Genomic DNA, 23,947 nt, shown 5'->3' with positions numbered 1-23,947 from the left:
TCACAGCCATTTTTAAATGTGATGGTAGAACAGGACCGTCTTGGAAGAGAACTCAGAGAAGGAGGTTGAGAGGGGTTCTGTTTGATGGGGAAGGGGCTGCTAGCGGGGGGACAAAGGGCTGCAACTTCAACCTAACAATCAACGACTAACTCAACCAGGTAGGAACATGCACGGTCAGGGCCAGGGAACACTAAGAGATGGGGGACTGGTTGCTGTTCTTCCAACAACGCTTCTGAATTAGAGTTTCCTTATTTCTGGTTTTTTTTTTGTTGTTGTTTTGTTTTGTTTGTGGTATGCAGGCCTCTCACTGTTGTGGCCTCTCCCGTTGCGGAGCACAGGCTCCGGACCCGCAGGCTCAGCGGCCATGGCTCACGGGCCCAGCCGCTCCGCGGCATGTGGGATCTTCCCGGACCGGGGCACGAACCCGCGTCCCCTGCATCGGCAGGCGGACTCTCAACCACTGCGCCACCGGGGAAGCCCTGAGTTTCCTTATTTCTGGTATTGAGGGTTAGAGGAAAAGTATCTTTCAAAGTTCATAAGAAAGTTGGCATCTAAGTTGCTGTTGTTGCTGATGAAGATACAATTCTTGAAATTTAGTCCATTAGTATATTTTTAAATTTGTAAATTGTGCTAAACCTGCCCCATAAAGGCTTACTATCATTTTTGTTATGCTCTGTTAAGCTATTTTAATCTCCGAAAGTTCAGAGTGAGTCTGAAGAATATTTATGGGGAACCAGTAGAAGCCCATTGTTTGGAGGCAGAAGAGTAGGGTTGCTACATAAAATGGAGTGCTCAGTTAAACGTGAATTTCAGAGAAACCATGAATAATTTTTCAGTATAAGTATGCCCCACCTACTGCACGGGACATACGTATACTAAAACATTATTATTTATCTGAAGTTGAAATTTAACCAGGAGTTCTGTCTATTTATTTGCTACCTGGCAATCCTACTGAAGAGGTTGCTGATAACTTCTCCAGTGAGTATATAAGATCTAATCTCTAGTCTACATTTGCCCTTCAACTGTTAGAAAATCTAAAATAACCCATAGAAGAGGAATTAAAGATTTCATCCTATGAAAAATATTATCACTGTATTTAATTCCAGAGAAATATCACTAAAAGTTGTATATGCGTTTGAAATATGTTAGAGTAATTTTAAAAATTATCACTGAAAGCAAGCTTCCAAATACCACTTTTAAGTGAAGAAGGCTTAGAAGTCAAACTGTTCCTAAACAAGGGTATGATTAAAACTACTGTTACTTTCTAATTTTAATTTAACCTCAGGTTTTTATCAACAGTTATGTAAACTATATGGGGTGATTTTTCTTCTTCAATTATACGGCTGCCTTTGTTTTCATTTCTCATTTCCACAACTTTGAAGGATATGAACTGGAATCAGAGCACTAGAAAATAATAGTTAATTTAAGAGAAAATGTAATAATGGTAACAATAACCCTAGTCTCAAAGAAAGGCAAAATGGCAACGTTTGTCACTTCTTTCTTCGTTCATTCAACAGACATTCAGCAAACATGCGCTACACATAAGCCTTCTGCTGAATGCTACAGTACACACTGATCTGATCCAACATAAGCCCTGCACTCAAGGAGCTTGCAGTTTAGCAGGGGGTACACACAGGTGACATCCTGGCTAGCAGTGGGGCAGAGTGAAGTCTGAGAGTAAGAGAAGCATTTAAAAGGGCCAGAAAGGGAACTGAGATTAAAAGTCACACTAAGGGGTTTTGGCTTTACCTGTAAGCAGTGGGTGATACGAAGGAAGATGGGTGGTAGGGAAGGAAATACAGAGGTCAAGAGATTGACAGATGACAGATATATAATAAACTGATTATTCAATCATATTAGGTGGTTAATTGCACGTACACACAATAAGCTTGGGAAGTGGAATCTTGCATCAATTTTGGATCTAAAGTGTGTTTCCACACATCACTGGCATTTTCTGTAGATGATCCTTGCCAAGCTAAGAGCTCTATCCTAGGTAAAGCCCCAAGCAAGCTCAACTCCAGACTCGGCCTTCTCTATCACTTTAGTTAAAACACTGGGGTGCAGGGCACATGGCAGACTTTTCATCCAGAACAGATTTTGAAATTGGTGGAGAGACTGAGAAAGAAATGCTAATATAATCCAGGGTGCCACCATTTATTTGTTTACTAAATTAATATTTCTTTATCACCTACTGAAAAGGAATCTATTTGCAGTCTCTGGCTTTTCTTTGAGGCACCCAGGAAAATGACAGATTGTGAGGTCAGGTGCTGGGCTCTCTACTGGAAGACATGCAAGTTTCCCTGTGAGCGTGTGGCGGGGAGGATGTCCACGTGGTCGGCTGTAATTATTCTTTCAGCAGTGCGGGCAGAGAGGTAGACTTGATCTAATTAATTTTGCATCCTCTTGACAACTTGCTGAATTTATCTAAGGTCTTGATGAGATTATTGTGGAAAGGGTAGAAGAAAAATAAAGTTAAATGTCAGGGCTTCCCTGATGGCGCAGTGGTTGAGAGTCCGCCTGCCAATGCAGGGGACACGGGTTCGTGCCCCGGTCCAGGAAGATCCCACGTGCCACAGAGTGGCTGGGCCCGTGAGCCATGGCCGCTGAGCCTGCGCATCCAGAGCCTGTGCTCCGCAACAGGAGAGGCCACAACAGTGAGAGGCCCGCGTACCGCAAAAAAACAATAGTTAAATGTCAGCCATGTAGAAAGCTGTTTCATCTCCCTGCCTGCCTGAATCTGAACACCAATATTTGAATGTTCTTTCCTAGAGATACCAGTTAAACCCTTTTCTCTTCGCCTAACATCATTTTCTCAAAAAAAATGAAGAACTTAAATTATGATTATCGAGACTTTAATTTTTTCCTTTAAAATCAGCAACTTAAACCTTGGGGTATTAAAAAAATCAATCCACCTTCTAAAAGTGCTACTTATTTAATCTGTAGCCACTTTTTCAAGCCACATCACCCTTGACATGAATTCATTTTGCTCCCACCCTTTTCCTTCAGTCTTTTTTTTTTTTCCATTCTCTCCTATCTTTTGCACAAAAACACACACAAATGACAAAGTTTTCTGACAGCTTAATGGAACTTTCAAGGACTACAGGGACTAGGTTAGGCATGATCATATTAACTGAACATCTGGTGTAGTTAAAAATGTGCTCTTTAGGGCTTCCCTGGTGGCACTAGTGGTTGAGAGTCCGCCTGCCGATGCGGGGGACGCGGGTTTGTGCCCCGGTCCGGGAAGATCCCACATGCCGCGGAGCGGCTTAGGCCCGTGAGCCATGGCCGCTGAGCCTGCGGGTCCGGAGCCTGTGCTCCGCAACGGGAGAGGCCACAACGGTGAGAGGCCCGCGTACTGCAAAAAAAAAGTGCTCTTTAATTGGTTCAGCTGCACTGTGTTCATCTCAAATTTGTTTTGTCCTAACAATAAAATTGTGAAGAGTCGACATATATTTTGGAGCATGTGTAATAATGGGAAAATAATATTAGCTTTGTCTCAAAACGGTCTTTCTGATAGCCTCGTTTCTTGGAGTTAAAAAAAAAAAATGCTTGTAACACACAAGTTTTACTTTGCAAACCTTGCTGCTCCACCAACAAAGTAGTCTAGCAAGGGCAAAAGAGTGGAAACCGGGAAATCTCTTGCGGACAGCCTCTCTTTTCTTGACATTATACATGAGAATGGCCTTAAAAGCTGCAAGAGTTGCTCAGAATACATAATTCATGCCATTGCCATAGAAAGAAAGAGGACAGAAGAGCTGTGTCCACTCGCTGGTCCCAGGGAGACACAGGCTGTGCAAGTAATAAACAGGTGAAGTCCTGCAAAGCACGTGGACTGCACTGCGGGCCTGAGCAGACCTGCAAGAACGGTATCAGAGGTCAGTCTCCCAGCACTTTAGTGGTAGAAAGGCCCTGGAGTCTACTAGTGAAACGCAGTTGGATAAATTCACATATACTGGGTACAGAGTACACAGCTCTTAATCGGTGTCAGAAAGCTAATTATGGGCGGTATGAAGGTTTGTCATCCTTAATGAGTATTTCTTAAGCTCTTGTAAGTCTACAATTGGGCATTATCTTTGTGAAGAGATTCTTTTTTAACGGGATAACAGGAACTTCCCACTGCAATTATTTTTAAAATTTGTATTTTTTAAAAGATGCACTCTTTTTCAAATACGTATCTGCAATTAGATTTCTTCGCTAAAGGCAGGGGCAGCCATTATGAACTGTATAGAAATAATGGAAGTTCAGTATAGTCACCACTGACAATGCTTTATTAGAAGGGAAAATGATGTCTAGAAATTTATAAGGCAGCAAACTGCGTTATGCCTAACCTTTTGGACATATTAGAGCTTGTTTCCAGTCCTACAGCCTCTTATTATTCTTAAATAATAGATAACACTGGACACAATCATCTGACATTTTGTTAAGGTAATAAATACATCGTAAGTGATGATGGGTCTTGCACTCCATGATTTAAAAGCACACAGCAGAAATTTAATGTAACTTAAAATGTCTTATGTAATTCTATGGATTTGCAGATTCAGTTCAACTCAGCAGATGTGTAAGCACGGAGCTCCGCTGAGGGCACTTTTGTACCAGGCATTTTTATTACTCTAAAGCAGGACCTTAATATGGGGAATGAAACATGAGCTCGGGTCCCTCCTTCCATCCAGAAAAGAAAGGAAAAGAATCTTCCTGAGTTTCTTATTCTCTTGTCTGATCATGGAGGGGTGAGGGACAAGATCCCCTGAGTCATTATCAGATGTTGCTTGATGGCTGTGCATTGCTTCAGTGGAGTTGACTTCAAGGTGACATGTGATGCAAGCTTTAAAGGAGGCTGCTCTATTCAATAGTGAGTTCCTACCAAGCTTCTGCTTCTTCTGTCCCTGGGACTCAGTCCTGACTGGGCTCTCTAGTACCACCCACTACCTGATGGCCCCTGCGACAGGGGAGCATCAACAATTCCCCTGTCTTTATGCTGAGGCAAATAAAGAGACCATGTGCATTTTTCCAGCATTTTTCCAGCAGCTTTTCGCTCTGGCATATTGGGTTGATTCTGTTACAGAGGTAGTGGTACAACATTTTAGGCCATATGTCAAGCTTTTGTCAGGTACCAAGGGAAAGTGTTAGGGATGTGTTTGTCTCTCCAATAAAACCTTATCCATTTTGTATTCTTTGTCAGAATATGGCAACGGCAAGAAAATGTCATACACGAGACCCACTAAAGAGTCACACTTCAGTGAACATTGAGGAAGACTATTTATTCATTTTTTTTTACAAATAATTTTGAAAGTCTGGCTATACACTGCCTCAGTGGTGTCTGGGGTTGGACTTTAAGGCATAACACCTTGATGCTGTTTTCTGGAATATTATTCATATCATTTAGGGCAGTGCCTCTCAAGCTTTAGTGAACATACAAGTCATCTGGAGGCCATATTAAAACATAGATTTCGGAACCCAATCTCCAGAGATTCAGATTCAGAAGGTCCGAGTAGGACCCAAGGATTTGTATTTCTAACAAGTTCCTGGTGATGCTGATGCTGAGTAATACTGATTTAGGACACCTTCCAAGTTGTATAGGCTCTTATTTAAGGTCACTTTCCAAGATTTTGTTGTATTTTTAAATCCTTATTTCTCCATTCTTGGCTAATACACTTGTACCCAACCAAAGCGTTCCATTAAAATAGCCTATCTGAGACCATGCAGAAGGCAGGTAACTTGTCAGAAATTCTAGAAACACTCCCCTTACATTATTTATTGAGCATTAACATGTGTCCTGCACAATGCCCAGGATCATACAGCTAGTTACTTATAGATCCAAGACTTGAACCCAGGTCTTTATGACCTCAAGATTTACGTTCTTAACCAATAATACCCAGCCCCATCTATAACCCAAGATCCCAAGAACTATATTTCCAGCAAGTTTAAGTTTTAGGAATATTCAAACAAACCTATTTCCTCATATTTGTTTTATCTTCATTTGGCAGAGAAAAAAAAATCAAAGCACTGCAAATAATCCAAAGAATCACCTCAATTTCACAATTTTATAAGGAGATCCACTTCCCTATTTTGTAGCTTTGATGCCTCTTAAGAGAGCAAAGGAAGATGGGACCAGGAAGCTGGAAAACAGAAATGCTTTGTCTGGTTTCAAAACCTATTTAGATGTTGGGTTTCTAGCCTTATTAGAAAGAAAGCCTCAAAAGGAAGATAAACCACGCAAATTCTGCTTAAACTTTGCCCATCTGAAATAGTCATTACCTTTACAAAGACAGTGACAGTCCTAACACATGGAACCACAGATCAACATTCCAGAGCATGGCTTTTTTAAATGATCTCATCATGACCCCCAGTCTAGACCTCAATCTCCACTCTGGGTGTAGCACTCCCCCTGTCAGTGCCGAGTCTAAAGCAGTAGAGCAGAGGAGGAACAGTGAACCCAGAACTCCCACGGGCCCAGAGGGAAAAATGAAGTTGTATGCTCATTCCCCGCCCCCCACCCCGTTCCCTCTTGTGATGGCATCCCAACAACAAGTAAAAATGTATCAATTTCAAAGGTGATAGAAATGGAAGTGGATTCATCTGCAGACAACCACAGTCAGTATTATTTCAATTTATGAGTTCTAAAATAGCTTCTGAACTGAGGATATTAAACAGCCAGGAAGCTGCCTCTACTTTGGCATGGTCAGTCATGAACTTGATACATCTTGAAGACCATGGCCCCTCCCAGCACCTAATCTTCAGCCTGCCAGGGGGAGAGAAAAAAAAAATTGAAAATAAAAGAAAAAGGAAAGTTTGAGTTATAAACTCTGAGTCCATTTCCACGGCTGCTGGCAGTTCAGCTCATTTCTAAGCCATCTGGTTCGCATTATGCAGTAAGACAAGGAGAAGGCTGCTTCCTGCCGAGATAACCACAGAGAGCGCCCACCGCACTTCCCGTGTGGTCATCTCTGTGGGCTGGGGTGTGGCTTTGAGGATAAGTTGTCTCCAGTTAGGGTTTTCCCCCTATCTGCTTTTTTCTCTCTTTCATAGGGATTACAGCAGGCCCTCTGTGGTTAGCAGGGTGATGCTTGGCCCGGGACTCGTTCATTCACTCGCACTGCCTTGCAGGACTGTGAGGCTGGCATTTTGCTGCAATAAGATTTTCAAACAAGAAAGATTGGGGTTGTTAGATTCCATCCACCCAAGTTGTTAGGAGGATTTCAAGGGAATTACAGGCTTGTCTTACTACAAAGCAGAATCAAGAGTCTATTTTTAGGGCATCCCACTCCAGGGCTTTTCTTGGTATTTTGCCATCCTTCTTAGCTCTCAGACCCAACACGAACCCCACTCCGGCTCTACGATGGAGGAAATGTCCATCCTCCTTTTTGCCTTTGCATATTTCTCTAAAGGACACAGAGGGGCTTTGTTGTCTTTGTGGTCACCAGGTCCGCTTTACACAGATGCCTATTAATCACTTCACTATGGCGACAGACACATCCATCATATCACAGCAGCTCTGACACAGGCAGTCCAGTGAACAGGGGTGAGAGAGGAAAGTGTGCACTTAACCATTTCAAGGTACTGTCTGCCCAAGGCCTCACGTACTTAGCAAGGTAACTGGGATGGGGATGGGTCGGGCTCTTCCTTGGGACTTACTTTAAATAGGTGCAATCGATTTCATGTATTTTTCTTGGTCTGTTTGGCTTCATTTTTTCATAGGACAGATAACATCTCCCAGGTATGTCTGTATGATGCAGGGGATAAGTACAGTTGAAGACAGAGTCTTAATTTTAATAACAGTAATAATAAATTCAAGTAGACTGGCTGTGCTTTTGATGCAAAGGTACTGACTCTTTGAAGCCTGTATTTTTTTCAATAATGTATTCAATGTGAAACAGAGTAAGCTGAACCCCGCTCTGACTCGATGGTCAGCTTTCTCAAGCAAGAAGACCATTGAAATGACAGGTAAATTAACCAATAACTTTCCTTCCAAAACTGACATGTCTTCTAAATATCTTTTTCAGACTTTCATGGCTTTTCACAGCCTGCTTCCAAATGGTGTTTAGCACTCACTCCTAGTTTTCCCCTGCAAGTACTCATTCATTCATGCATTCATTTACTATTTATTTAACAGCTATTTACTGAGCACCTTTATGCCTGGGGGTTCAGCAGGAAATCTCTCCTTGATGATTTTAGGATAGAGAGGTGCAGAGCTCTGGGGACACTTACAGAAGGAAGAGCTAAACTGGCTTGAGGGAGTTGGAGAAGGCTTCCTCATGTAAGCTGAGACCTAAAGGAGAAGGTCAGTGGGATGGGAGGTAAGCAGGGATATTCCGGGCAGAGGGAGCAGCCTATGTGAAAGCCCAGAAGCAAGTGCGAATGCAGCGGAGAGGCTGGTGCCTACAGCTAAGAGACTAGAAGGAAGTTGGACCACTGGCCATTACTGAACACAGCCTTCACTTTCCTCCCCTCCATGCCTTGGTTCTTGTTGCTGTCTCCACTTGAGCTGACATCCTACGCACCCTTTAGACTTAGCTCAAATGTCACCTCCTACATAAAGCCTTTGCCCATCCATATTAGGTAGAAGCAATGCATCTCATGACGCTTCCGCACTTTGGATGTAGTTGATGTGTGCGCACCTACCTTCTCCCTGACTGGATCACAGGGTTTGTGCCTCCTTCACCTTTGTCTCCCCAAAACCCAGCATAGTACTTTCATCTGTGCTTAGTAAATGTTTGCTGCAAGATGCTTGCCACCAAAACCTTATTAGTCCAGGAGAGTGACAGTCAAGGCACCAAGAACATCACCATCGAGCCCTGAGATAGGAGAGCATATTTTCTGAGGTATGTTGTCCCAGAGCCTGGCACTGGGCTCCCTGTGCAGACTAGAGACAACAGCAGAGTACCCGCGAGCTACCAAAAACCATTATTTAAATAAAGAATTTGATGTGTGAAATTTCAGAGTGCATTGATATAGTCATCGTAGGAAAAGTCAGAACTGTGTTGGGTTTCCTCTTATTTTGCAGTTTATAATTGTTCTTATTTTGAGTTACATATTGTAGGGCCTGGAGGGCGGGGTTGTTCGTAATCTTTTCATCGCTTCAGCCTCTAAAGAGCTTCAAACTGCCCCTCCGAGACCTCCTTCTAGCAGCATCTGAAAACTCTCTCACCTCAGAGGAAAAAAAAAAAAGTGGATATTCTATTCTTTCTCAGTTCTGCCAATTTAAGGCATGATTTCAGAGAAATCTCTACGCCATTGTGTGTCTTGCTTCCTGCAATAGGAAGGTGGAAAGAATAACCATTTAGCACCTCATGACTGGTGAGAAATAGCTGGCGGTTAATTAATCAATGCAAAGGGTTTTTCAGATACTGTTTTCATTACTAATGCCCCATTTTCAATTGGTGACAGCAGAAGGCCCAGGGGTTGGTGGAGGAAGGCATTTCAACAGCCCAGGCTGGAGCCAACTTTCCCCCTCTACAGTGGGGGAACGTGGGGAGGGAGTATACCACCCTACAAAGGCCCTCCGCTTCCCCAGGGTTTCATCGCAGCACCTGAAGCAATGATGTTCCTCCAGCCCCAGCCCTTTGTAAAGACGCATTTGTTCTGAATTAGTCAATTCTACTGGCGCACTCGGTTGTTACAAATAACCCATTTACCCTCACCCTCTCTTGTGGAATTATCCCAGAACAAATGTCTTTTCATTTTTAAAAAAGTTTATCCTATTATTATTTTGAATACATACTGAGCACCTGTATAGATTCTTTCGCCTAATGGATGTTAGTATGATTATATTCTGTTGTATGATTAGAGATATGTTTCTGTGATTTCAGAAGCAAGGTTATACATAGTCACTACAAAGATGACCCAGCAAATTTAGAAGTCCATTTAAAAACATGTCTCTACAATGTCCTGCAAACCCATTTCTTTCATAATCACTTATTAAGTGTCCGACCTAAGAGCCCTGGGGATGGTTAGGATTATAAATGCGTATAAAATATGGTCCCTGCCCTCAAGGAGCTGACTGCAGGATTATTATTCCTCCACTAGGAGTATATAATCTCTGTGTTTTGCTCAACATTTCCCACTGTTGTTGTTTTACTTATTTCAAATCTCAGGACCTATAGGCAGTCCTGAAACAGAGGTACATGTTCCCTGATGTTGCCTCATCGACCTCTGGCAACCCTTTGGCAACATTTGGACAGCCGAAGGTTTGGAGCTGGAAAGAACAGGTCTATCCCTCCCCTGGGAGACCTATAGCAAATGATTCTAATGGCAAAGCCTATGACTGTTACTCTTAAGCCCTCGGTGAACTACTAACCCACCATTTCTCTTTTGGGGCTTCCTCTGACCTTTAGATTTGTCCAGCAAACTACAGCACTTAAGCTCTTTCTTAATCATTATTTAAACTGATTCTTGTAACTACACAGTAAGGCATTAAGTGTGTTAACCCCACATTACAGATGGGAAAAACTGAGGCTCAGAGACGTTAAGTCATTTGCCCAAAGGTCACCCAACAGTAAATGGGAGCTTAAAACTCCAGGCCTTTGGAGAGCTCTAGTGTTGCACTACCCCCGGCCTCACTGACAAGTCTGGTGTGTTCAAGCCTGTGCAGTGACCATTGGCAAACAGTTGATTTAATCATTTGCCCTTTTTCATGATATAAGTAGAAAGCTTTCAGTTTGGAAGGCATTTTCCAAAAATAACTTTTACCGTCTTATCTTCTTGACTTTCAACTTAATCTCTGACCTGTTTCTAACTTTGGACGTGGGGTTTCTGAATGTGCACAGGTGGATGAGGGAAGCCACCTGCTTCACGGTCGATATCTCAAAGCCGAAGAAATGCAGAAAGGTTTTTTGTTTGGTTGGTTGGTTTTTTTAACATCTTTACTGGAGTATAATTGCTTTACAATGGTGTGTTATTTTCTGCTTTATAACAAAGTGAATCAGCTATAAGCAAGAGGGATGTATATGCAGAAAGATATTTAAGGACGCTATTTACATAACAACATGAGCCAGAGAAAGCCATCTGAGACACTATTTTTCTCAAAGGTCAGACCCTGCTTGATTTGTTACCAACCAGAAACCTGAACTCAAATATCATCCAATAAGAGTTTTTCCCAGTGAAAGAGAGAGTGGGGGTCCATGAGTCTAAGACAGTTAAGGACCTTCAGACATGAAAGAAAATTATTTGGGAGCTAAAAGTAAAGAAGCAATAGATAAATTTTAAAATTTTGGAGTTCTCCCAATTAAACAATAAAGGAAACAAATGTATTGCTCTAGCCTCCGGCTTTCTATAGTTCTCTCGTTGAGATGGTAATTTAAATTGTAAAATCCCTAAGTCAATTGTAGATAACTACCTATCACAAGTATGAATCTACTGGGGAGGCCCAGCCCCCGTAAATACAGTTGGCTGGAAGGGACCCACGAAATACCCACTGCTATGAAAAAATTTAGTACCCCGCATCGGTGACATCACCAATATGCAAAATTAAACCCATTTTACTCACAGGTGTACATTTTTTGTACCATCATATGTAGGTGGTTAAAAATGATGTTCAGTAGAAACCCACTCAAAACCAAAATTGAAAGAAAATCAGTTGCTATTTTAGCACCACAACAAGGAAATGCAAATTTAAGGAAGAAATTCTCATTGGCACAGTTGCTTGGTGACTAGGTATTAAAACATATTTGGACACAAGACACCCCACTGTTTGGGGAGCTCCACAACACATAAGGTGTGAGTTACAGCTGAATTTCCTGCTCGTTTTTGCTTCTCAGTTTCTACCCCTTAAAAGTTCATGAAGATAAATCTTGAAATATTTGACAAGTGTCACATACGGAAATCATTCAGTGTCTTACTATCTTTTCCCTGGGGTGAATTACCTCCCCTGCCCTTCACTACCAAGGGCATTTGTTTAATCACAGAATCTTTATTTCTCAAGAGATATTTGCTGCTTCTATTTATCCCCCCACCTGAAGTCACAATCCTTTGTCACAGGACAATCATTTCCACAGCAACCAACTGTGATGTCACAATTGGGGGGAGGAGGAGAGTTCACAAAGAAAAGAGAAAGAGAACGTTTTCTTCTTCAGGCTAAGGTTTCTGAGATTTAAAACCACTGCTTCACCAATCAAAATATTTTAGCAGAAAAACTCCGTGACAAAGCTGCATTTCTTCAAGGTCTCAGCTGTGACACAAAGCATTTCAGCAGAAGTGTAAGGGCTGTGTGTTGTGGGTTTGGGAAGGGATAGAGATTTTTATTTCATTTCATTCTAATTCTATGCCACTGATATCTGCCAGTAAAACACATTAAACATATTCCAGAAAGAGTTGATTTAGTCGATGAAAAATGTGTCTCCTGAGACCAGAGAAGGTACATTTTCCATCTTACTATCATTTCCATAATAGGAACAATGTTTACATTTCCTCAGCCCATGCAGAGCCTCTAATGTATTCATGTTCTTTCACTCTCCAGAGGCAGGAATTGAGGTATTTGAGATTTTATTTTTTTAGCTACTGCATCAAGCACTTAAGATCTGACAATTGTGATGTGTATTCTCACTTGGTATTAAAAAATAAAAGCTTCAGTGTTTGCATTTGATTAGAGTCTCTCAGCTTGGTGGCTAATTAAGCAGGACCAGGGAAAGCCACTTTCTTCAGAAACACGGCATCTTGGTTTACGCAGTGTAAGATTATTGACAGGTAGAGCCACACAATTTTTATTAAACTGAAGAGATTAGCTCTGCTGAAGAATTTCACCGTGACAACAAACTCTAGCTGTAATAATGATACCTGACACTTCTCAAACTCACTACAGGAGCCCAAATGGTCTCTTTTTCTAAATATTCTTTCAGCTCAAGTAAGGGAAGAGCTTCATTCAAACATTTAGCATATTTATCTGAAATTGAGTGTGCAAGGGTTTTTCTTCTCCCTTGTAGAAGTGATGCAAAATCAGCATAAATATTTGTAATCTGTGCACTTTAGCTATTCTCTTACACTATAAATGATACACCCTGTCTTTCCCCCAGTTGGTTGAAATGCTAACCAGCTTTTCTCCAGATAGAGGCCATGTTGCCCACAGGAAGTCATCAGCAAAGTCCCTGGAAGCCTGGAGTGGTGTGCAATTTGTTCATTTAACATGCATAAAATTGTTGCCTATTCCCCCAGACTCAAAATATCTCGCAGTTTTAGGACCGGGAGGACTGAAAAGAGATGAGAGGGAAAGAAGGATAAATGTTGGAAAGGAAAAACTTCCATATTCCATGGAGTGAAGCAAAGTAGAAAGAGCCTATACTTGAAAAGACAGGGAAACACTTTTAGAACACAAAGAGGGCAACAATTGAAGTCTATTTACATACTTGGGGGTTGGGTGGGGAGGATTAATTAGTTAACGTTTGGCAAACGGTGTCTTGAAGACGAGTTCTGCGGAGGTGCTATTCTCACTTATTACTGTTATTAATTAACTGGGTGCATGCCAAACAAAAATCAGCCTCACGGTCTGCTTTCATTTCTTAACACCATATGCGATGTATTTTGCAGGAGTGATTCGGGAGAGTTATCTCAAAGGCCACGACCAGCTCGTTCCTGTCACCCTCCTGGCCATTGCGGTCATTCTGGCTTTTGTCATGGGAGCCGTCTTCTCGGGCATCATCGTCTACTGCGTCTGCGATCACCGTCGCAAAGACGTGTCCTCCGTGCACCGCAAGGAGAAGGAGCTCGCCCACTCGCGCCGCGGCTCCATGAGCAGCGTCACCAAGCTCAGCGGCCTCTTTGGGGACACCCAGTCCAAAGACCCCAAGCCGGAGGCCATCCTCACGCCACTCATGCACAACGGCAAGCTCGCCACTCCCAGCAACACCGCTAAGATGCTCATCAAGGCTGACCAGCACCACCTGGACCTGGCCGCCCTGCCTACCCCAGAGTCCACCCCGACGCTGCAGCAGAAGCGCAAGCCCAACCGCGGCAGCCGCGAGTGGGAAAGGAACCAGAACCTCATCAACGCCTGCACCAAGGACATGCCCCCCATGGGCTCCCCCGTGATCCCCACCGACCTGCCCCTGCGGGCCTCCCCCAGCCACATCCCCAGCGTGGTCGTGCTGCCCATCACGCAGCAGGGCTACCAGCACGAGTACGTGGACCAGCCCAAAATGAGCGAGGTGGCCCAGTTGGCGCTGGAGGACCAGGCGGCCACCCTGGAATATAAGACCATCAAGGAACATCTCAGCAGCAAGAGTCCCAACCATGGGGTGAACCTGGTGGAGAACCTGGACAGCCTGCCCCCCAAAGTCCCCCAGCGGGAGGCCTCCCTGGGTCCTCCCGGAGCCTCCCTGTCTCAGAACGGCCTGAGCAAGCGGCTGGAGATGCACCACTCCTCGTCCTACGGGCTTGATTATAAGAGGAGCTACCCCACGAACTCGCTCACGAGAAGCCACCAGGCCGCCACGCTCAAAAGAAACAATACTAACTCCTCCAATTCCTCCCACCTCTCCAGAAACCAGAGCTTTGGCCGGGGAGACAACCCACCCCCCGCCCCGCAGAGGGTGGACTCCATCCAGGTGCACAGCTCGCAGCCCTCGGGCCAGGCCGTGACTGTTTCGAGGCAGCCCAGCCTCAACCACTACAACTCACTGACCCGGGCGGGGCTGAAGCGCACGCCCTCGCTAAAGCCGGACGTGCCCCCCAAACCTTCCTTTGCCCCCCTTTCCACCTCCATGAAGCCCAACGATGCGTGTACATAATCCCTGGGGGAGGGGTCAGGTGTCGAACCACCAGGAAAGGCTAGGCGCCCGCTCAGCTCAGCAAGGTTCGCGGCTGCTGAGTACCCACCCGACCAAGACGGCCGCGGCGGCGCCCAGGACTCTGGGTCCTCCCCTGAGACGCGGGGGGCGGGGGGGGGCGCTCTTGAAAATTGGGCCAAGCTGTTCGGTGAAGGTTCGCGACGCGGGACTCACCTCCATTCTCTTCCTTCACTCTTCCCCCACGCCCTGCAACAGGTCGGACTCACGAAAGACTTCAATCAGCATCACAAACATGAGCCAAAAGCACATACGCACGCACCCACCCACCCAGCCCCGCGTGTGCGCCTGCGCGCAAACCTGCGCGCACGCGCACGTCACACACATGCACACACACGCGCGTGAACGGCAGTTGCAACATTGTGTCCATGACTGCACCGAGCGCTGCCCAACTGGGCTAGCGTTCCAACCTGCAAAACACAGATACATTTTTAAAAATCATGACAATTAAAAAGAAAAAAAAGAATTCATTGATAATTCTAACTCAGACGTTAACAAGGGCAGAAGTTTACTATGCGCAGATACTGTGAAATGCCCACCAGTGTTACAGCTTTCTGTTATAGCAGATGAATGCCATGTTGGGCAACTATGTCATAAATTTCTGCTCCTCTCTTTTAATGAAATAACCTGACTGTTAACGCAAGTAACTATTTATTTTTCACGCTTTTTTCCTTAAGGAAAGGACTCTCCACATACCGTCCTCTGAACAGCTCTTCAGAAAGTCCCTTGACAGTTAAAACTATTTAACGTGAAATCCATTAACTGGAATAATTGAGTTTATTTTTACAATAAATTCACTGAGTAAGTAAGTTGCAGCTGGAATCCTGAGCTTTGTGTTTGGACTGATATCTAGCTAAAGGAAAAACTTAAGAGGGGAATATTTATTTAAATCTACCAGTTAAATTGCTGGTCAGGTCCCTGGCTTATAACATGCAAAAGAGTAATTAGTTTAAAAGTCCTTCCAGATCCTAACTTCTAAAGCAACCAGGAGAGGAACTTTTAGAATGGAACATCGCGTCCCATTGCTGCCAACATGGCTTTGTCAGTGGTTCCTACTTTCTGTGAAGGCACCAGCTTGTGATACGCCATCTCATTTCACTTTGCATGTGAGACAGAAAACAAAATCCACCAAGCGTGTGAACTAATTAATATGCTGGCTGCTACCTTGCATCAATTAATGGTTTGATCACACAGGTTTTTCGTGGGGTTACATCTGTGAATAGCCTGTTTTCCACATGTAAATTTGTGCCTTACACCCTGAGTTGTGTACACTTGCAAACTGTCATTATGATCAACTTTTCCCCCTTTTGAAATAAATGCAGATGTTTATTTAACCCTCCCTCCCCCCACCCCCAGTCCAGCCCTCTGGAAGATTAGCGTCCAGCAGATGGAAGAAGAATGCAGTGGTGATGGTTACAATCCTGCAGCCTGGGAAAGCTGGGCGACACCACACCCTCCGATTCACGCATTCTTCTGGTCGTGCCAACTCCAACCACCCTTTGGCCATGCTGCCAAACGTGGACCCCAGTGTTGTGGGTGGCAAATCTCCTTTCTTCCTCCAGAGCTCCCTGCTTCCCTTGTATTCTCAGATCATTTCAAAATGATGATATCCTCATTAGCCAGCAGAAAAGGGACTAACGTCCCAGTCCTCATTCCTGCTGTGTCCACTGCCTGGAGAACACAGCAGTGAGGTTGGGCAAGCACCTGGGTGGAGTCTCCAAGCCATGTGCGCAGCACACAGGTGCAATGCTCACAAAGAAATGACATGGAAATAGATGGAGGCAGGCTGGTCCCTGCTGTGATTAATGAGTAACTCCAAGTACAAGGCCAACCACAATGGATGCTACAAAAACGTTGACTGGGGCAAAAGGTTTTTAATTTTTTTAAATTTCTTTATCCTTTTGCGGGTATTGTTTGTAGGGGGAGGGGGTTGGGCGTGTGTTTTTCCCTTGGTTTTCATTAGCTCAAGCACACACAAGGGACTTTTGTTTACTCTTACCATGAACAAAAGAATTGTCAACATACTGTAAACTGTGAGCATTGTTGGTTGTTATCGGTTTTTTAAAAAACAGCTAAACAGTATATTTAGTGGTCTCTTTGTCTCTTTTTCATTTCCAGTTTGATCTTCTGGGTTTAGTATTGTCTTAAAAAGAAAACTTTCTAGAAAAGACAGTTGGGGATAATTTTGAATTGGCTGTGAAAAGTGGTACCTCCGTAAACAGAGTGAGACCTGGGCGTGTCGCAAGGGCACGCGCACAGCCTTTTATTCCAAACACCCCTTGCAGTTTTGCTGTCGTTCGGGATAGGTTTTTGTTATTTTTGTGTTATGTTTTTGTTTTGTTTGTTTTGTTAGTGGAATCAATGTTCACACCCCGTGAACTCTGTACCCTGAAACCATGCTACGAACAGAGATGTTGTCTTCTTCCTTCTATTTTCTTTAGAAACGTGGAACTTAGGAAGGTGTGGGTATGTATCACCCTGCTACCCTCTCCCCCAAGCTTCACTCCCAGGAGTACTGAGGTGCAACACCTGCTCTCTCGTCCCCATGTACGGGCATCAATGCCTCAGCTGTGTTACAGAGTCCCGTGTCAAACTTCCACCCCAGTCCCTGTATCCCACAACCCATCACTTGTGGTGTTAACCCTAAAATGCCCACAGGCATTGAGCTGGTCTTCTGCATTTAAGTATTTTCCCTTTTTCTTTTGCTCCCCACAGCGTGTGGGGAGAGGGTCCATAAACCTGAGTGTGCCTTTGCTTTCCACCCTTGCTAGACACTAGTAGATGCAACCAACTCAGATTTATATTTGTTGTAAAGTTGTAAAAAATATTGTGATGTCACCAATTTTCCTTCCATCTCCACACCCCCTAACATCTGATTCACGACTTAATGTATGTTGTAAAAAAGAAAAAAAAGAAGGGAAAAAAAGACAAAAAGGCAAGGAAAAGGCTCTTTATTACTTAAAAGTAATAAAGCAAGACTGTTCTACATTCTCTTTTGTGTCCTGAATGCTTTTATTTATCTCATAATTTCCCCCTTTTTGCCTAGGGTGCTCCTCTTTCCTCCATCTCTATTTGGCTTCCAAAGCATAAATCACAATGTAGTCAGAACCATTTGTCTGCAATACCCACACCCTGCTCCCCAAATTATTGAAGTGTTCTCTCTGCCTGCACCCAGCCTGGAGCAGGATCGGAGCAGAAGCCACTGGTAATTAAAAGGCAGAGCATGCGTTGACTCCCTCAATTCATTTCACGCATTTTCTTTTTATGGGCTTGTTCATCATCAAACATTTATGGTAGGCTTGATAGTTAAGGAGATCAAGGCTAGAATTTTACTATGTAAGGTCCACTAAAAATAGAACCTGGGCTTCCCTGGTGGCGCACTGGTTGAGAGTCCGCCTGCCGATGCAGGGGACACGGGTTCGTGCCCCGGTCCGGGAAGATCCCACATGCCGCGGAGCGGCTGGGCCCGTGAGCCATGGCCGCTGAACCTGCGCGTCCGGAGCCTGTGCTCCGCAACGGGAGAGGCCACGACAGTGAGAGGCCCGCGTACCGCAAAAAAAAAAAAATCCTTGCACAGATGTGACTTCAGCCTTTTTACATATTAATAAGGTGGAGGGTGCAGGATTTTACTCTTTGTTCGCATCTATCTCTTGTAAGCCAGAAGACACGGTCAGAGCTATAGTGCAATGCAGCACTTGATTTTTATTTTGCAGGGTAGCCTTTTGAAATGCCTAGATCAGGGCTTTTCTTCCCCCTCTGGAATATTTTTAAAACAGTTATTTAAATAAGTCTTCAGCTGTAGTATTTTACTTTTGACCTTCTGAAATAATTTTTTACAAGTGTTTTGGGTCAGTTTGAGTGTGGGAAGCTGCGGCTGGACCTCAATTTACACCTACAATGGTCTAGTCACCTTCTGATAACTCATTTCCAATTGTGTTACTTGAATCCCACCCATAGGGCGAGGCGCTGTCAGGCACAAAAGTTGACTAGAATATAGTTGCTGCCTCCTCATTTATAAGGAGGGGTGGACACGGCCTCTGTAATTGCCATTGGGAGACAGGAACAAAGTGCTGAGGAAAAGGCCCAGAGGTGTGGGACTCGAGGCTACACACGAGCTGGTCCTTACGGAATCAGTTCTCTGGACGGCTAGGGCAGGCAGAAGGGAAAACTTGTACAAAGGTGCCGAAGGTGCTGTGACTGGGACACAGAAGGTTTAGTGGACCTTGAGCAGGGTCTGTGAGAGAGCCTGACAGGGCCAGGGCTGGGAAGGGGGTTGGGGTCAGATCGGGAGAGGCCTGTGGACCATGTTCTGGGATTTTAGCTGATGGGCAGTGGAGTGCATTTGGAGCCTAGAAAGCCACAAGCACATATGTTTGTGCTTTAGAAAGCTACCTGGCAGTAATGTGGAATTGGTCCAGGAAGAGGCTGCTGGCTGCTGGGCAATGTACCACGTGGCATGCCAAACTGGTAGGAGCAATGCGTGAAAACCCCACATCCAGTTTCGGATTCTTTAGGAAACAGAACTGAATCAGCTCTGTGACCGTTCCTTCTTTTGCCGGTCAGAAGAGCTTCCTTCTCCTTACGTGACTGACGGGTTTGCCCTGCCTGGTTATACCCAAATGTCAAATGGAGAGAATGGCCAACAGCTTGTCTGATCCTTTCATTTTAAAAAATGAGAAAGCTGTGGTGCATTGAGTGAAAGGACTTGCCACGATCCCAAAGCTGGCAGTAGAACACTCTTCCAAGGACGAATTTATTGTCTTTCATGCCCTCTTCATTCATATCATTAGAGTAATGCTAGCTAAAAAGACCTGACACTCGCTCCTCCCAAACTTCATCCCCAAATCACTCTGCCATCCTTTGTCACAGGAAGGCCCGCAGACACGCCTCACTCTTCCCCAGCTGGGCATCCCAAATTCCTTCATCTGGGCCGAGGCAAGTGGGTCGGTTGGAGCTCAGATCACACTGTAGACAGTCCCTGCAGTGCAACCTGATACTTGGGATGGTGGCTTTTGCTGAAGTCAGCTTTGTTCTTGTCTGGTGAAGAGGTGACAGAGGCTGAACAGGTGCAGCCTGTATTTTAGCTGGAGCCCCAGGGATGTCCCTGCTCAGGCCTGAGGAGTGCCTCAGATAACCTAGATTTTGAATTGTTGTGTTTGCCTGCTTGCCTGTTACAGGGTTGGTGGCTTCTGCCAGATGTTTTCAGACTGTTGGCTCTCAGGAGTGGCTGTCCCAGCACTGCCAACAGGCTAGGTGTTTCACGGGGCCAGAGCTGATGTCTTAGACCTGCCTGCTTTCCTTAAGTGCCATGCCAAGCAAACACAAACTGGTCTCATTGTTCAGTCTCCTAAGTTGGCAGAAGCCAAACAAGATGCCCAGAACCATAGTGCCTAGGTATTTGCCTGAACAAAAGCTCTTTCCAAAAAAGTCATTCAGCAAGTGAAACAAAAGTGTCAGACAAAACAAAAGTGGGGAGTACTAATCAATTTCAGACATGGGATATTTTGCTTGAGGGAAAGGGGTAAGGGGAATTTCAAAGACCCTTTAGTAACAAAATAACACAATTAAGAGCGTAATCCTCCTCCTGGCTGAGCACTGCGACAGCTGGGTGCTTGGACTCAGTAACCCTTAGAAACCCACACCTCACGCCTGTCTTAAACCCACGTGGTGATGTGTCTATTGTACAGAATTGGGAAGGAAGGGCTCACATTTATTGATCGGGCCTGCCAGACAGATGGGGATCTTCAGTATTCCATTTAGACTATTGTGTATCCTTAGCTCTAACCCCCCGGGGATGCCTGGAGGTGGGGGGCAGTTGACCTCAACAGAGAGCTATATCTGAACTGATGTGCATTCAATGTGACTGGGCAGAAAAACGTGCAGATGTCCCTCTAGCAAATGGAAATGAAATTTGAGTAAATCAAGAGAGGCAGATGAGTGGTGGGGAGTTCCCCATCCCCCTCTGCAAACACATCCCTGCACACATGTGCCAACAGCTGCTGTCATGAGGCTTTTTCCTCTTGGTGTCTAATACCAAACATGTCACAGGGGTCAGAACCAGTGTCTGCTGAAGGTAGACCCTTTGGGAGGTCTTTCACCCCTCTTCCTGGTAAAACATGCATTCCACCTCAGCACTTTCTGGTCAAATGTGAACTGTCATAAATTACAGTCTCAGGAGTGAGAGACAAGACCTTTGCAGAGGGGCCTGGACACGGGTCGCTGGCAGCCCACGGATGCTGACCGAGGTGACTAGCAGTTTTTTATTCTTCCTAATCTTCCTAATCTCTTCAAATAAAAGGAGATTTTCCCTTGAGAATCACTAACATCATCCCCAGAGCAAGTTACTGGTCCCGCTGATGGAGCTGCAATAACAGTCCAAATAAGGGGATGCTAATGAAGGGGAAAGTAAGTAACCATGAAATTGGAGGCATTTTTCTCATTGACGATTTTCATTTTTTAAAAAAAACAGATGAAGGTGACATTACACAAGAGCAATGCCAGGTAACCAGCATGAAAGAAACTCCAGCAGGATTCCCAGGGGTCTCCTAGGATGAGGAAGATGATGAGAACTCTTGTCTGTGAGCCAAACGCTCTCTGTCATCCTGTTCATCATGACACCTGCCCTGACCATGTGACAGGGTGGTGAGAAAGTGGGTGTTTGAGAGAGAGGGTAAGAAACTTAGTCCTCAGGTGTGGACACAGAACATTTGGCAGACCTGGCCCGTGTCAGTGCGTAAGCACGAATGTCAATAATAGGGCTAACTTTTGCTTCATAAAAGATGAAACGTGGAATGGTGCCAACCCAAGAGGAGCAGGGCTTCTGCTTGTCGATGACATGACAATTTACGTCGGGGGCGTTTTCCAGTTCGCAGACATAATCTTGTCCGTTCTATTATTAGATCCTCAGAACAGCCTAGTGGGGTGGGCAGCAGCACATGTATGATTCTTCTTATTTTACAGAAACTGGAGTTTGGAGAGGAGGGATCTATTGGAACAGTGATTGAAATAAAAATGGAGTCATGTTTCCAAAACCTGTGTGTTGACATCATCCCCTCAGCTCTCTCGGGGACACCTCAGGTTACACAATTATTCTGTTTCACCAAAGGGGAAAAGCCCCCCAAGAGCATTTCCCAGGAGAGGCGGCTAACAACAATAAAATCCCCCAAATAAAGGCCAGGCGCACACGTTCTATTTTAAGGGTATTGTGCTCTAATATTCTTCCATCATTAAAGAATACATCTCTTCCTTCCTGCGTCTGCAAAGTCCTGATGCCAGCAGTGTTATGGGGAACTGTCAACAAAGCAGGAAAAAAAAAGAGCTGAAGCCGAATTCCGTGACCTCCCTTCTTGAGATGCACCCTCCCACTTCAGGGGCAGTGACAAGGGCTGCCTCAGTGGAAGAAAAAGATGAAAGGCCTGGCTTTCAGGGCTTCTTCCTTTTACCCGAGCCTCACAGAGCACAAGAGAAATGTAAGAAGCTTAAGAGAATGCAGGCTTAATTGGGAACAGAGTCGAAGAAATGCCCTATATCTAGAAGGGTAAAGCGTTTGCCTACCCTTCCCTTCATAGAAGAATGAGGTAAAGTAAGTATGAGAAGAAGAGGTAAGAAAGAAATACCCCTGCTGACTTCTCATGTTAGGCCCATTGGCCACTTTGGCACTATGGGTACCAACTAAACAATTCGACATCATCTCTGATGTCAATGGTGGGATGATTCTCCCGATAGGAGACAGAAGGTAGAGATGGCCTCCACCTAGGTAACTATCTTCCTCTGCCACATCACTGCCCATGTTCCATGTTGCCAGTGCTGAAGACTGGCCGTCCTAGAGTTCACATGCTGCTTGGTATGAGGGCACATGGTGCAGAAGAGGCAGGGCCCTCTTGTGTGGAGTGGGTGGCTGGCCTCCCTCCTGCCCTGGGGGCAGCGCGGCCCAGCCAGTCGCCGTGTCGGGCTATTCCATAGCCCTCTGAGGAAGCCAGCATCTTCACTTGCCTGCTCAACTGGTAACCTCAGACAGATTTCACTCAGAGGGAGAGGAAAATCACCCTTCTTCTTAACCCCACTGTTTTCTTTCTGCTTGCTTGGAGCGTTGCTGCTTGTTTGTTTATTTGTTTGCCAGCTGAAGCCCTGTTCCCAGTCCACAAGCCTTTTCTCAGTACACAAATATGCTTTTTTTTTTTTTTTTTTTTTTTTTTTGCGGTACGTGGGCCTCTCACTGTTATGGCCTCCCCCGTTGCGGAGCACAGGCTCAGCGGCCATGGCTCACGGGCCCAGCCACACCGCGGCATATGGGATCCTCCCGGACCAGGGCACGAGCCCGTGTCCCCTGCATCGGCAGGCGGACTCTCAACCACTGCGCCACCAGGGAAGCCCACAAATATGCTTTTTAGTAAAGATGAAGGCTTGGCTGGCACCAACTTTGGTAGTTCTGGTATAAAATATACACATAATTCCAACTGCTGCACGGTGCTATTTACTTAATTACGTACTCGGTAAACTGAACGACCTCTGACACGATTAACTTTCCCTGATCTATAGGGTCCGAGTCAATAACCGATTAACTTTGAAAAGGAAGGTTTCTATTCCAAAGTGTGCATTCCAAGACAATACCAAATGCAGTGGTTCTGAAGACCTGCCTCCTCCATTCCTGGGAAAAGGATACATTTGTTGTCTGAAACAAAATTGTCTATTGAAGTCTGATTAGGTGTTGGCTGCGTTGAATTCTTATTGGTGTTTAATTTTAAGAACCAAAGATTTATCCCCCTCTGTCTCCAGAGTGAAGAGAAGTCCTGCAATCACATTTCTTGCTTGGGGAGAAAAGATAATGTGTTAGACTGACATGTATGAATAGAAACAGGTAAAGAGTCTTATTTCCCTCTGACTTTGTAATTAAAACAGTGTAAGTCAGTAGGGAAGGGCTGTAACTGGAGCTAAAGTAAGTGAGGTGAAAATTACTAGGTGTTGGAGCATCTGCCTCTCATTTTAATTAGATGACTATAACAGCAAGATCAAAAACTTCTCCTTGTCACTCAATCTGTTGAGATTTCTAATTGAGAAACCAAAGGGCTTGTTTTGTCCTCAGGAAAGAGTGACCCAAAAAGATCCTCTCTAATTACCTGGCCAGAGCAGCAGACAGGCCTGGGCCCAGGGACAGAGCAGCGCTCAGTGGGAGTGGT

The 23,947-nt window shown here is 44.8% G+C and overlaps 1 protein-coding gene and 1 pseudogene across 3 annotated transcripts in view; both read left to right on the top strand.

The window, feature by feature from the left end:
• The window catches only part of SEMA6A (semaphorin 6A), a 129,429-nt gene extending 111,667 nt beyond the window's left edge, over positions 1-17,762 (top strand). For all 3 annotated transcript variants that reach the window (XM_060143457.1, XM_060143456.1, XM_060143455.1), the window contains one exon: positions 13,516-17,762. In XM_060143457.1, coding sequence (XP_059999440.1) covers positions 13,516-14,714 — 1,199 coding nt within the window. In that variant the 3' untranslated portion in view covers positions 14,715-17,762. The remainder of the gene's footprint in view (positions 1-13,515) is intronic.
• LOC132517010 (uncharacterized) lies at positions 16,181-17,762 on the top strand (annotated as a pseudogene).
• Positions 17,763-23,947: the final 6,185 nt, after the last annotated feature.

This window comes from Lagenorhynchus albirostris, chromosome 3 (genome assembly GCF_949774975.1).
Source record: "Lagenorhynchus albirostris chromosome 3, mLagAlb1.1, whole genome shotgun sequence".
Taxonomy (NCBI): Eukaryota; Metazoa; Chordata; class Mammalia; order Artiodactyla; family Delphinidae; genus Lagenorhynchus; species Lagenorhynchus albirostris.
This window is presented reverse-complemented; position numbering and strand designations above follow the sequence as displayed.